Source organism: Acipenser ruthenus, chromosome 2, assembly GCF_902713425.1.
Source record: "Acipenser ruthenus chromosome 2, fAciRut3.2 maternal haplotype, whole genome shotgun sequence".
Lineage (NCBI taxonomy): Eukaryota > Metazoa > Chordata > Actinopteri > Acipenseriformes > Acipenseridae > Acipenser > Acipenser ruthenus.
Window position 1 is genome coordinate 49,138,522 of NC_081190.1, and position 15,059 is coordinate 49,153,580.

The 15,059-nt window shown below is 37.3% G+C and overlaps 1 protein-coding gene across 3 annotated transcripts in view; it reads left to right on the plus strand.

Moving 5' to 3' along the window:
• The window catches only part of vldlr (very low density lipoprotein receptor), a 131,715-nt gene that overhangs the window by 71,017 nt on the left and 45,639 nt on the right, over positions 1 to 15,059 (plus strand). For all 3 annotated transcript variants that reach the window (XR_009308218.1, XM_058996737.1, XM_034014912.3), the window contains exons 12-14: positions 700 to 818; positions 13,171 to 13,310; positions 14,027 to 14,168. Coding sequence is in view for 2 of the 3 variants with exons in the window: in XM_058996737.1 (XP_058852720.1) it covers positions 700 to 818; positions 13,171 to 13,310; positions 14,027 to 14,168 (401 nt within the window). In the remaining variant the exon portion in view is untranslated. The remainder of the gene's footprint in view (positions 1 to 699; positions 819 to 13,170; positions 13,311 to 14,026; positions 14,169 to 15,059) is intronic.

The following is a 15,059-nucleotide window of genomic DNA, read 5'->3' on the forward strand; positions in this document are numbered from 1 at the left end:
TGTCATTTTATAAGTAATTAGTCATAAATCGTAATGCACTCACAAGCCATGTGGTAGTTGCACCAGCATCCAATTTGGTAGGTATTACAGTTAACATTTGAAGAGGACAATGGGATTGGCACAATTTGAGTACAGGCATGGGGCTTGAATAAATATTTAATTTTATAGAATTGTTTTGTGTGTAATGAGACTTTTTTGTTTGTTAAAACCAGCCATCAACTTCCCTTTCCCCATACGATATGATCCAGTAACATTCATCAATAAATAAAAACTGCAAACTAATTCTCAACATTTTATATATTGTGGATCCTGGTTTCTATAATAACATGCACCAATAACAATGTGTAATCCAAAGTGCTGTGCCAGAATCCCATTGAAAGTTCCATGTGTTTTGGAAGTTTTAAAATAGCTAAATTTAAATGTAAATATTTTAAAACCTATGTTTTGAATTCAACTTGTTGATTTTTAGGTTTAAACATGCTTTCTTTTCCATAGGTTGTACTTGATCTTCCGAATTATTACTCCATGCAGTTACGAACTTTTGTGACCAGTTTCCCTCTATGTAACCTCCTGTTAATTGAGTGTGGGTAATGACTGTTATGGGGGGGCTGGTTAATAAATTTTACCAAAGTGATTTGTGTCTCAATTGTTAAACAACCTTGTAATCCTGTTTTGTTTTATTTATTTATTTTTTAAAAGGTTCCTCTACTGGTCAGACTGGGGTGAGCCAGCAAAAATTGAGAAAGCTGGGATGAATGGAGTAGACCGGCAGGTCCTGGTGATGACAGACATTCAGTGGCCCAATGGAATTGCACTAGGTAGGTAGCTGGTTCATTCCTCATTTACATACATGCTACCCCTCGTATCTAGATATATTTGTGCCAGAAGTGTGTTGAAGCCTGCCGTGAGCCGTTTCAAATGACAGTTGAAATAACTAAATCTGTCTAGCCTAAAACAGCTATATCATGGCAGAGAATTTTATGCAACTATTTTGTTAACTACAATTAGTGGCATCCAAAACAAGCTATTTGCCTGTCATGATACTGTCACAGTGAGAATTGTAAAAATATCGGCTTTGTAATCCCTTTTTTTTTTTTTTTTTTTTTCTGACCATTTTAAATCAGCTGCACTTTATACCCCTTATCCACTGGCACATCCGACCCGTGAGGGCTCTGTACGGGTACAGGTATGGGTGGTTCTCTACTGGCTGTTTGCCAAGCAAGAACCTAACCGCAAAACTCTGGCCACACGAGACATCTTGGATCTAAGCCAAGCCGTGCCAGGGACGGGGTTAAGGATTTTTTGTCATTACTTTTGCATCCATCAGTACACCAGAAAGACAAATATGGCTGTGATGACAGAGAAGTACAGCCATGGGACGCTGAGGCTCTAGTTTCTCAAATGAGAGAGGTTTATGCCTGGATTTGAAGCAAATGGCCATAACCTCCTTGTTTTTGTAAACTTTTTTTATGTATTGCTGTCAATCAGGAAAAGACAAGGCCAGACCCAGGGCACTGAGCTGCTGAGGGGGCCCACAGCCTGGTTTTAAAAAATACATAGTTAAATGCTATTTTGCAGTTTTAAAATCCAATCCACTTGCCCCGTGATCGCGCTAGCTAAACACTTGCGTCTCTTACTAGTCATGCGCGCGCAGGGTTGCCAACTATATTTACAAAAACCTGCCCACTCAGGAGTGTAAATTGTGACATCAGAATCACCTCTGATGTTCCCCATTGTAGCATAGCAACTACACTATTTGCAATTGCAACTTTGTGTTATGTGCTTAATTACCAGGGATCCTAGGAATCGGTTTTTATTTTTACACTTGCAAAAACCATGCAAGGCTTTTTTTGGTTGTTTGGTAACCAAATCAGTACACTTGCCATATAATCAGACACAGGGAATTGCTTTAAATTTAGTAAACATACTTGTTCAATAAAACTGCTTCTGGTGAACGAGGCACACTGTCAGTGTCACGTTGATGTTGAAATGTAGCTGTAGTTTACTTCAGTATCCAGTGCGTTTTTACTACTCAAGCTGTTTAAAGATGCCAAACTATAGAAATCACACCTAAATATTGGGTCAATGAGTTTGGCAATATCCATACAGGTGACAGACTAACTCAAGATAAACTAATATAAATACAATTTTTTGGTTTGTATTAGTACACAGACAAATTTGTAATGTGTAAGGCCTACATTTGTTTATTGATTGATGGCACTGGTGAGTTTGTGGAACTTCCTTCAAATTTGAAAGTGTACCAATTAATGCTTACTGTAAAAAGTAACTTATTCAATAGTACTGTTTGCGTATCTTATGTGACGCGGGGGGCACTCAATTTTAACCTTATTTTTAATTGCGGAATAACGCCGATATGAAATCATACCAATCAATCAAACATTCCTTTCCTTTAATCAAGTAAAACCTTTCAGAATAAATTCTCATTTGCAATAACACCTGTTACCAGACTGCACTTTTAGAAAGTGCAACGTTTGTAGCCCAAAGTAATAATGAAATGTACGTCATGTCACAGATATTGATGCGTGTTATTGTTACAATGTTTCGCAACAGTGATGTAAACACTAAGGGTTGTGTATCATGTAGCTGAGTATTTTGCTTAAATATTGTAAATGTTTTAAAACTATTCAAAATGTATTACATTTGAGTATTCCCACAAATGCCCAAAGCTAGCCCAAAAAATAGGCACCTGCCCAAAGCCATTTTCTTCACGCACAATACAAAAAATAGAAGCCCATTTGGGCGTGAACCCGTCCAATCTGGCAACACCGTGCACATGCTGGAGGACGGTGAGAGACTAATACAGAAAAAATTGGAAAACTTAGCGGTGCAGCAAAACGAAAAAAACAAAAGGAAAAGCAAGCTAGTGAAAAATGCCTGCTGGAAAACAGACTATATATCAAATTTCGGTTTTAATTCCTATAAAAATAGTAATGACAACAACAAATGAACCTGAACAACTGGTCACCGAGAGTTTTGGCGTCGCTACTGTTCCAAATAACGGGCCTGAATTAAAGTAATTGCTAAAAACTATATAAACTATAACTAAACAAGTAAAAACTAATAATAAATCAAGTTAATATATGTATGTGTGTGTGTGTGTATATATATATATATATATATATATATATATATATATATATATATATAATGTGTGTGTGTGTATAATATATATATATAGTGTGTGTGTAAAGCTGAATGGCTTCCTGCAATATCTCAGCCTTCTAAACGCCCACAGCTAGACTGAAATCACTACATGACACGCATATGTCAATACAAATGTCACCTGACCCTCCCCCAACTTTCATTGCACTTTCCACAGTACTGGCACTGCTTTAGAGAATGAAACCTGGAACGCTAGACTGAGAAGCCGATCATAGAATAGAATGTGGAAACTTGACGTACAGCATGGTACTGCAGTGGGTTTTCATTTGACATCACGGTGTTGAAGTGGTTAATCCAGTTATTAAAAGTTGTGTATTTAACTCGCTAGATGGCACTGTTTTAATGACAAGTCTTTTTATAGCTAATTGTTTCATGAATGTATTGCATGTTTGGTATTCACGTTAAATGGAGTGGTTATTTGAATCTGGTGTCAGTTGGGGATGGGGCGGGGGGGGGTGTGTGTGTTCTGGTTCATTGTCCAGGGGCACATGATACCAAAATCCAGCCCTGCCCTTACCACTTTTTAGTGTCATTTGAAACTCCACCCATCATCCATCAGTCCACTAGTTTTCTAGTGAGATGGCACTTTCAATGCAGAAATTTACAATAAACCAGCATGTGCAATTTATTTTTAAACATAAAATGTGTTTTTTTTTTTTTTTAAGCACAGACTTGCAATTAAACACTACTGTACATTATTACAAGAAGGGAAGGGAAGGTACAACACACACTCCAAAAAAGCTAACAATGAATTAAATTTAAATTTGGGACCATTACACTGCGGATGTATACACAAGTTTCTGGTTTTGTCTCAATTTTAAATGTGTTAATTATCTTCCAACAAATGACAGGTAGCCATGTTTTATAAGCGGTATAAACCACTTTTGGGGTGGTTAAAGGCACCCCAGGTATGGTATCTATCAGGGAACTGCATGGCCCGTCATGGTTTATACCTTGTATATACTCTGAGCACACTCTTAAATTCAGGGGAGACATTTAAGGGGGACAGATGTTTTTAAACTCCTGTAAGTGAGTTTTGTTAGTGCACCGGGCATGCTATATGTCCAGACAACTTTTTTAATCGAGAAAATCACACACTCCATTTAATTTGAAGTTAACGAATTGGAACTTTTTGTTTATTAAATGCTTGAAGAAATGGATTGGTTGGTTGCGCAGACCACCGTAAATCCCAAATAAGCAGTCTGGGCGATTCAGTGCCTTTACAGACTTAACAGCATTAGTACTTCAATACAGTAATATGGTTGGTTATTATATGTTAGCCTTCAGGCTAGCCATACAAAAAGCTAGAGCACCCACAGCTACGTTCTAAAACATTCAATATATCGCTCTCTTAAAACTAAAACATAACATGTACCTTTTTTATAGCAGTGCATCCAATATAAACCAGATATAAATTAAAATATATTACCTTCCAGTATATGGAAGTGTAGTGGAGGATTGTGACAGGCTAGCTGCAGGGGTTACGTCAGGCCAGAAAGAACCACACACAGGCAGTACTTGTAGTTGAAACCGAGACACAATTGCTGCGCTCAATGTTTCAATTAAACAAATAAGATTTAAACAAAAACAGCACACGGCACTTTATGCCAAAATAGACAAACAAAACTGATTAACACTTTAAACGGTGGATGAACAGATGAACAAAGAGGGTGAGTCTAAACAACTTAGAATTACTTTTATTTTACTATTCTTTACTTCTCCTCCACACCCATTCTCCACTCACCGAACACACAACCTCGAGTGAATTAAATGTGCATCTATATATACAATTGTGCTGGGATTCAATTACCAATTAATTATTCACTTGAATCCCAGCACGTGAACTAATCTGCGAAAACCCTGTGTTCACATATTAAAGTACTTTAGATGCACGTGAAGTGCAATCCCTCTACCTAAATACAATTATACATTTTAAATAACTCATGCTGCACACACCCATTTATATCCCGTGCAGCCATACCTATACACCAACGTTAACACACCACATGTAACATACAACACAGGGGCGGGACACATTGCCACAAGGATATATGAAATAATAAGAACTGTCTTCAAAAGGCAGAGACTTCTGAATACGACCAAACAGCAATCCGTTTTTCAGAAACCCTCAGAGCATGGACCACGGACCACGTCAGCTTGCAAGCTCAATAGTATTGAATGAGGTCTTACTGTGGGCTTATATAGGATTTTCCCTCCATTGAGTACATCGGGAGTCTCAATTAAATCTGGTCATCAATCTGCCTTGACAGTTCTTATCTTTTGAGTTAATTTATATATTCTAGAAGAATCTGGTTAACTCCTTTTTAACTAATAGGAGTTATTAAAAAAAAAAAAAAAAAAAAAAAAAAAAATTCAAAATTTAATTGGATATAACTCCTTTTCCAAAATATTGCAACATGATCTCATGGTTCTCAATTTCAACCCCTTTCTCTAAAAAGTTAGGGGAACTGACGTTTACAGGATCCTTGCTACCAAGTACAGTACAAGTTTATATGTGTATTAAGAGATTCTGATTTATATATAATATAATTGTTTAATTATATAAACCTGCGTCTACAATATGTCCCTCTTAGCAGTATATTATGTTACCTTTTCAGTGTGTTGTCAATAGGCCAGTGTAACTTCGTATACAAATGTGTTTTAACAAAATATTGGACAAAGACTGTAGTGGTTTATCTTAAGCCTTTGAATAAAACCACTAAGCATACAGTAGCCAGTCCAGTTATTTAATTTCGGGCTACAATGAACATGTTAAATGCAATACTTGTATTAACTGTACCATGCTTGGACTCAGCCTGACTTATCTGTTTCTAAAAATTCTCCTGCACAAGCAGGTTTCAGACAGCCTGTTTACTTGCCAAGGCTAGTGTTTTAATTAATATGAAACTCTACTCAAGTACTTTTCCAGTACTCATTATTTTAAATCAAATTTTAACTTAACTCAGTAAATCATCCTCCGCTTTATGCTCATCTCTTCTTGCCAGGTTCAAAATTTATGCGATATGTAGAAGTTATTTTAATATAAACTTCTACCTCCTGTTATCCGAAAGGTATTTCGTTTAATATTGAGATCGCTCATTAGAGAAAGGTCTTGGATTCAAAACTGCTGACGACCAGAGTCTCGATTCAACTGTCAAAAATAACTCAATTACCAGCAGGTAAAGGCGAGGTCCCCAAATTATGTCTTTAAGTCTACTCTGTACTAGTTATTTAAATACAGTTTACACTATTGTCTTATATTCAAACTTAACAGTTCCTCCCTGTTTTTTTTATAGCAGTAAAACTTGTATGAACTAAACCATTTTATTTAGTTTAATTGATGTCATGTCTAAGACTTTTTTTAGTTGAAGACAGAAACTGAACTAATTCTTAAATTGATTAAATTAAATGCTCGCTCCTGCTTTTACAGTCTTTGTATTATAGTAGAACCTTTTAAAAAAGCAAAAACATGTACTTAACATATTTCTCTTCATAGTTTTGTCACTATTGGATCAGATTACTTTATTTATTTAAAACCTCTTAGTAACAATACAATCAAATAGGTCTTTTTAGTTTCAAATATCATTCTGTCTAAAGGCTACCTTTGGTCTCTGCCAATTTAAAATACCTAGCCTCTGTATTTTAGTTCCCCCAGATGCCTGCTTCTGCCAAGGTTACAGGCTTCTGCACCAGCAGCTGTTAAATCAGGGAAAGCTTGGCTCATTTCACAGGTGTTTTTTGGCCAGCGTGACCTCAAGCCAGTGCGCTCTCTTTACACAGAATTACACCATTTATTTTTTAGTGTTATACTGGACTTTTCAAAATGCATGCATACAATATTCCCTTAAACCAATACAAAGTATATTTAACATCTCAAATGTGTCTTAACAATTTATTTAAAACATTGTCATGTCAAGCAGATCAATTCTTCTGTTATAATAAACTTAATATGTTTCAACAGTTTCTTTTTAAATGATTTATAATATGTATTTCTAATTCAGATACTTCAATATAGCAGTCTCTCCTACAGTTTTATTTTACTTCATTGGTATACACAGAAGGCAAGAGGTTAATTTAATTAGGCACCTGCTTGTACTGCCATTTGGTCTGTCTTTCTGTCTCGTGTGTGTGTGTGTGTGTGTGTGTGTGTGTGTGTGTGTGTGTGTGCCTTTTCAAGCTGCATGGAAGCTATACTGGATCCATTGAGACTTGGAGGCAGGAGAGTGTGCAGTACTTGGAGGACTGGCTCATTTGTGCCCAGTCTCCAACCTAGGCCCACCCGAAACGAGTTACCTTCATCGGTTGGGCCTGTCAGTGAATTGTGCCAAGAGCCAGCTCACACCTTCACAGACAGCCTCCTATCTGGGAGTGCGCTTGGACTCCAGATCCATGCTGTCCACTGTATGACAACAGAGTGCGGAGAATAGTGCATGTTGGAAGCTTTTTCAGCTCAACGGAGTGCTTACAGTAGTGACGTTCTACACCCTTCCATTGGGTCGCCTGCGCATGTGTCCTCCTAAGCATAGTTCAACAGCAGGGTTTTTTAACCCACGCTGAGCCATGGCTGCCTTGTGACTGTCTTTCCACTGTCTAAAGCAGGTGTGCACATCCTTATTTTTGTGAGGGCCAGATCACACAAAAAAGGACAACTGGCCAAGGGCCAAAATGCATGTTGTAAAATGCAATGCATATATATAAAAATTACACACACATATAACCGTATTACTTCGAAATAACGCCTCGCTCAGATATCCGCTTTTTAATAGATGCCACCCTCAAAAAAACGCCAGAGTTCAGTGCCAACACAGCAGGGGATAAAACAAGGGCTGCGTTTACCTCGTCGTCATCTTGGATGATAAACTTAAACTCAGGAACTTGGAGCTTTGCCGGTCACTCCAAGTGCTATCCGAAAGCTGGCTGAAGATATTTTCTTTGGGGGGGGGGGGGGGGGGGTAGTTTTTGTTTTTTATTCAATTGGAATTTTGCTCAGTTCTGTACAATTATTTATTTGAATCTATATATGTATATATGTATATGTATATATATATGTGTATATATATATATATATATATATATATATATATATATATATATATATATATATATAATATATAATGAAAAACGTGCTTACTATCTGAGAAGATTTAGTTTTGGTTTCTCTTACAGAGAAATTACAAACAAGCAGAAATGACCATGAGAAATCAATAACAGAGTAGGATATACTTGTTAACAGAAATCAAACCGATATTCAGAGGTAATATTTTTTGTTAAAAACCACTGCATCACTCAACTACAGTTGTGTCTTAAAAACCAATACACACTCCTGATTCTCTGGTACAGTACTCCCCTGAACTCCCATCTAATAGGCTCTCGTTAACTGTTAATAAAATGCCTGTAAAGCACAGTATTAAGGGCCACCCTCATTTTAAGGTCTGCAGTCATTTTGATCAATTTAATATAAACACTGCAGTGCCAAATTGAAGTAATACGGTATTGTGAGGCATGTGAGTATTAATGGAATATCCAGACAGCAATTTACGTGGGTCCGATTATCCTGAACATGAAAGGGATAAAAACGAGAGACGTTATTGTATTTTCCAAACACTGTGATAAGAACATGGTTTACAAACGAGAGGAGGCCATTCAGCCCATCTTGCTCTGTGGCAGGAATGGCTGAGTGGTCTGACGTCACGGCAGAAGGGACAACAAAATCAAAAAGGTATTGTGCAGTGGCGCGGGCGCCGTTTTACTTAATGCAACCAAAAATAAATAAAATATTCAAACAGAAAACAGTCGCTCACAGAGCAAAATAAATAGTTAAACAAAACAAAATCACGAACACAAAAATAATAAACAAAACCCAGGTCAGGCTGAGCATTTGCCTTCACTGTTCCTGGAGTTTACTTTTAGTTTCGTTTTAATCCTCTCGCTCACTCTCCTTCCAACACCCACCCTGAGTTGGAGATCTGCAGGCTTTTTATAACAGGTGACCATCTCCCGATTAGCAACAAATTAATCACTTAATTAATTCGGGAGATGGCCACCTTCTGCACGAGTTTTTTTCATTACACCTGGCAGAGGACGAGCACCGATCTCGCCTCTGCCAGGACATGTTTTAAAAATAAACAAAACACGGCGCTACGCCGTCATAAATATAATACAATAAAACTAAATAAATAATACAAAACACTCTGCACAGGGGCGGAGGGGGAGACCCCGATCTAAAAATAAATAAACAATGTACAGGGCTGCTCGCCCTGTTACATGCTCATTTGGTTGTTAGTAGCTTATTGATCCCAGAATCTCATCAAGCAGCTTCTTGAAGGATCCCAGGGTGTCAGCTTCAACAACATTACTGGGTTCCAGACCATCACAATTCTGTGTGGAAAAAAAAAAAAGTGGCTCCTATTTTCTGTTCTGAATGCCCCTTTATCTAATCTCCATTTGTGACCCCTGGTCCTTGTTTCTTTTTTCAGGTCAAAGTCGTCCCCTGGGTTGACATTGTCTATACCTTTTAGGATTTTGAATGTTTGAATCAGATCACTGCGTAGTCTTCTTTGCTAAAGACTGAATAGATTCAATTCTTTTAGCCTGTCTGCATACGACAGGCCTTTTAAACCCGAGAATTCTGGTTGCTCTTTGCACTCTTTCTAGAGCAGCAATATCCTTTTTGTAACGAGGTGACCAGAACTGAACACAATATTCTAGGTGAGGTCTTATTAATGCATTGTAAAGTTTTGACATTACTTCTCTTGATTTAAATTCAACACTTCTCAATATATCCGAGCATCTTGTTAGCCTTTTTTTATAGCTTCCCCACATTGTCTGGATTAAGACATTTGAGTCAGCATAAACTCTGAGGTCTTTTTCATAGTTCCCTTCTTCAATTACACTATCTCACATACGATATTTATAATGCACATTTTTATTGCCCGCATGACATACTTTACACTTTTCTCAATTAAATTTCATTTGCCATGTGTCTGCCCAATTCTGAATGCTGTCTAGATCATTTTGAATGACCATTGCTGCTGCAACAGTGTTTGCCATTCCTCCTATTTTTTTGTCGTCTGCAAATTTAACGAGTTTGCTTACTATACCAGAATCTAAATCATTAATGTAGATTAGGAATAGCAGAGGACCCAATACTGATCCCTGTGGTACACCACTGGTTACCTCACTCCATTTTGAGGTTTCTCCTCTAATCAGTACTTTCTGGTTTTTACATGTTAACCACTCCCTAATCCATGTGCATGCATTTCCTTGAATCCCTACTGCGTTCAGTTTGAGAATTAATCTTTTGTGCGGGACTTTGTCAAAAGCTTTCTGGAAATCTAAATAAACCATGTTGTATGCTTTGCAGTTATCCATTTTCAATGTTGCATCCTCAAAAAAGTCAAGTAGGTTAGACATGATCTCCCTTTCCTAAAACCATGCTGGCTGTCTCCCAGGATATTGTTACCATATAGATAATTTTCCATTTTGGATCTTATTATAGTTTCCATATATTTACATATAATAGAAGTCAGGCTTACTGGTCTTACTGGACTCAAGTGGCCGGGATATACATACTCGCACTTCCGCCCCTCACCAAGGTGACACCCCTCATAAAGATGACTTTCGTCATGGTCATGAGAACTTGGTAAGGGAAGTCCTGAGTTAGCTTGATGCCGTCTGTCGGGAGGTTGAATTACAGACCGAAACCCCTTTGACTCATCACAGGTATATATAATAGGCTTCATCTAGGGTACGTGATGTCATAAACTACAAGACAGTTAGTATTAATATTTTTGTCCAACCTGATTTCATTCCCTAGGCAAACTATAGCTGAAGACCGTTTGACCAACACAAGACCTTGTCCCTGTTACTTGATAATTAAGTGTAAGACTAGATCTTAAATTATATTTGGCTATATTTGCCTGTAGCATCAGACCTAGATACCCTGCTGACAAGCCTATTGCAGTTTTACACACCAATAGTATCCAGTGAAGCAGTCTTCTGTAATCTAATGCAATCCACTTTAAGGATACGAGTAACTGACTGAGTCTGAGTGCCCCCCCTAATACAAATCCGGCTGCTTTTATTCATTAGCCGATCCAACCTTTTTAATTGTTTAACAGTGGCATGCAAGTACAAAGTATCACCATAATCAAACAAAGGAAAAAAATACAGCTCTTAATAACTCTGCTTCTACTTAAGTGTGTTGGGTGTTTTTTTTTTTTTTTTTTTTTTTTGCTGTCGATCAAGAAACCCAAGTGTTGGTGTAGTCATTTGAAGTAGTGAAAATTATGCAAATCAAACTTTAGCAATGGATCTAACCATATCCCCAGATATTTATAACGGTCCACCACCTCAAGAGGCTCCCGTCAGTGATTTTGAATACTTTAATTCTTGTTTTAGAGTTTAATTTAGATCCAAATAATATTTTACCTTGGTGTGTTTTAAGCAGTAGCTTTAAGTTCCAGAATCGGTGTTGTAAGATATAAAATGCCTCTTGAAGTTTTTCTACTACATCTGTGCCAGAGTGTCCAAACGCATAAAGCACTGTCATCTGCATAAAGATGACCATGAACTGCAGTCCCATGACAGACATTATCAATATACAATAAGAATAATGTTGGGCCCAAGAGTCCTGCGGTACACCTTTTTCAATCTCAAAAAATTGTAGATAATTTACCCTCTCCCTTTACTTGTTTCCTAGCATTTGAATGAACCACGGAACCTGCTTCCTGTCCAAGGCACTTGCAATATCATTAACCACTTTGGTCACATCTGTTATTGTCCCGTGACCAGATCTAAACCCTGACAGGTTCTTTAATTTCAATAAACACTAAGTTTAACCAATACCACTTTCTCAAAGTATTTTGCTAATACAGACGGCAATGATATTGGTTTATAATAAACAACTTATTTAGAAGATTCATCTTTATGTACTGGCACATGTGGCAGTTTCCATAATGTAGGTAAAGTACCTGTATTTAGGGATAAACAAATGTGCCAAAGGATATGAGTATTTCGAGCCAGTTTCAAGTAGTAATGGTTCCAATTGATATGCTCCACACCCCTTCAAAATATCTGATCCTTTTAGTTGGTCACAAACACATGCGTCTCTCCTTTCTTTCTTTCATTCTTTCTAAGTTGTAAATGGTAATTTGGTGTAATTGGTATTTAAACAAATTAATGTGGCTTTTTTCCCTTTTTTTCAGACACACAGTTTTACTTGGATTATAAATGCAATAAGGCTCTTCAGGGTATCCGTATATGTTTAAATATACAGATTTCTCGGGGTGTCTGTATATATTCGACGTACATGGACACTGTCGGGCCTTATTGCATACATACAATCTACGCCCCTTTCCTGATGCTGCTGTACTGTCTTCCTCTCTTCTGAGCAATACAGTGGCTTTTATTACTAATATTAATATTTTGAATGTTAAATATTAACTAATATTTAAGTTGAGCGAATAGCCGAACATGAAAATCCTGTGTTTGTCCCAGCACAAATATATAAATAACACCGCAATTTTTTTTTAATAAAATAAAACCGGACACTAAAGGGCCTCACTTATAAACTATTTAAATAGCAAGTATGTATGTCTAATATATACTTTTGTATAAAATGCAGCTAAACACATCAGCAGTTGTGCCTTCACAGGTCTGCAGCAGCCTCAAGAGCTGTGAGTACACCTCCAGACTCTGGCATGTACAGATTTCAGTAGCATACATCCCTGTCATGGCTGTAAATACAAACTTTGGGCCATCGATAACATGAGTCACTATGACCTATGTCCACAGTATTAATCTGTAAAGATGTACATTGGTGCTTGTATATACCCCCAGTTTGAGACTCTAACTTGTGCGAAACCAAGTTTCATCAGAATTGAGCGCTTTTCAGATATGTGAAAACACGAGACATACAGTATAAACTGCCATGTAAGCTGTTTTTACCAAGTATAATCATTTTTATTTTATTTTTCTTCCTTTCAGACTTGGTAAAAAGCCGTCTATATTGGGTGGACTCCAAACTGCACATGCTTTCCAGTGTGGATCTGAATGGTGAAAACCGTAGAACAGTATTGCAGTCACAAGAGTATCTTGCTCATCCCTTTGCTCTCACAGTATTTGAGGTAAATGACTGACAGTTAATATCCTCTAATTTACCTTATTTTTGTACCATCTTCAGTAGCCTTGGCAATGCCAGAATTCTATAAAAAGTTAAGTAGAATGATTGAATCATTGGTTTACAGTGGAGCTGGTCTGGGGTTTTGTGAAACGCATTTGATTTGGGAGGAGTCAGGATTAAGTTTAACCAATGAAATTCAGGCAAGGGTTTTACTTGCATCTCCAGCTGTTTGGAAATCTCCAAATATTTGCTTTTAAACTGAGCACAAATCGGTCTTTGTTTCTCATGTCTCCCATGATGCAAAAAAAGGTGAAAAGATCAGTAGGAAAGTTTTTTTTTTTCATTCTTTTACACAGACAGCAGTTAGATTGCCACTATCAGCAGACTGAGTGGGGGAAATGTATAGTACTTTGGGACACTTGGTTTCTGTTCTCCCATCTTAATTTATCATATATCATTGTGAGACTAAAGGTACACACACATATTGATTTCTCTGACCTCTGCTGTGCTAGGTCTAGTCTCTCCAAATCCTATTCCTGGCTAAATAAGTTCTAAGTAGTCAGAAATCATAAGGTAGTGCCTTCATTTTGCAAGTTGGTGACCATGAGATTGACCACTGACCTATTATGGCTGCAAATTGAGATAATGGGACTTGTTTTTGAATGCTCAAGTTATTCTTCCATAGCATGTGGTTCTGAAATATTTAGTCTCATTTTGCAGGATCGCGTTTTCTGGACAGATGGTGAGAATGAAGCCATCTTTGGTGCAAATAAATTTACAGGAGCAGATGTGATGACTCTGGCTAACAACCTGAATGAACCACAGGACATTATTGTTTATCATGAACTTATACAACTTTCAGGTTGGTCTAACTTTAATTCTTTTTTTCAGGCACTGTTAGGGTTGGTATCCTATTTTCATATTTACAGTACTCCAATTTCAAAATGAGTGAATAGAAGCCCATGACATTTGTGGGTATTTAGCAGAAATCGGCCTCGGAGAAAATATTAACGCCAAAATAGCAGGTGAATAATGTAATTGTAATAATGGGTTAAATACCTTACATTTGGAAAATACAGATGTTGGGTGGCGAGGCAGGAAGCATGCTTCTCAATGTCAATGAATAACAAAAAAAAAAAACAAACAAAAAAAAACCTGTTAGTATCAAGACAAGTCATTCATTTAAGGGCATCCTTCTGAACAATATGATAGCATGCCAAAATAAACTTTCATGTTTTGTGGATTAAGTTAATATTTATATAATATATGGATATATCTATCTGCGCGGTTGCAGGTTTGAACGAAGGTTCTGTTTTAAAGTAGATTTTACAACCAGCTCAAAAGGGGGGTAAATCCCCATCGAGATGCATGAAAATTGGTGGTCGGATTGACAGGCTCAACAAACCCTGTGAACGGGGTAGCATTTGGTGAAATACTTTTTGATTAAAAACAGCTGTTTTTAAAAAAAGAATTGAAAAATAGTCCCGTGAGTGTAGATGTGCAACGGGATATTTAGAATTTTCGGGGGGGGGGTCGGGAGTTCATCGAAAGCGTCAGCGGTCAGAGAAACGAACAAGTGAAACGGAGAATGCAGTGGCACTTTACAGTATTACCCTGTTAGCTGGGTTGTATTGTTGCTCCCTAGTCCTTAATTTGTAATGACAGGGATGGCAGGGCTCCAGCGATAATTTAAAATTAAAGTCTGTACGTTGCTGCTGCTTGAAATAGAATGAACGTACAAAAAAAACACACA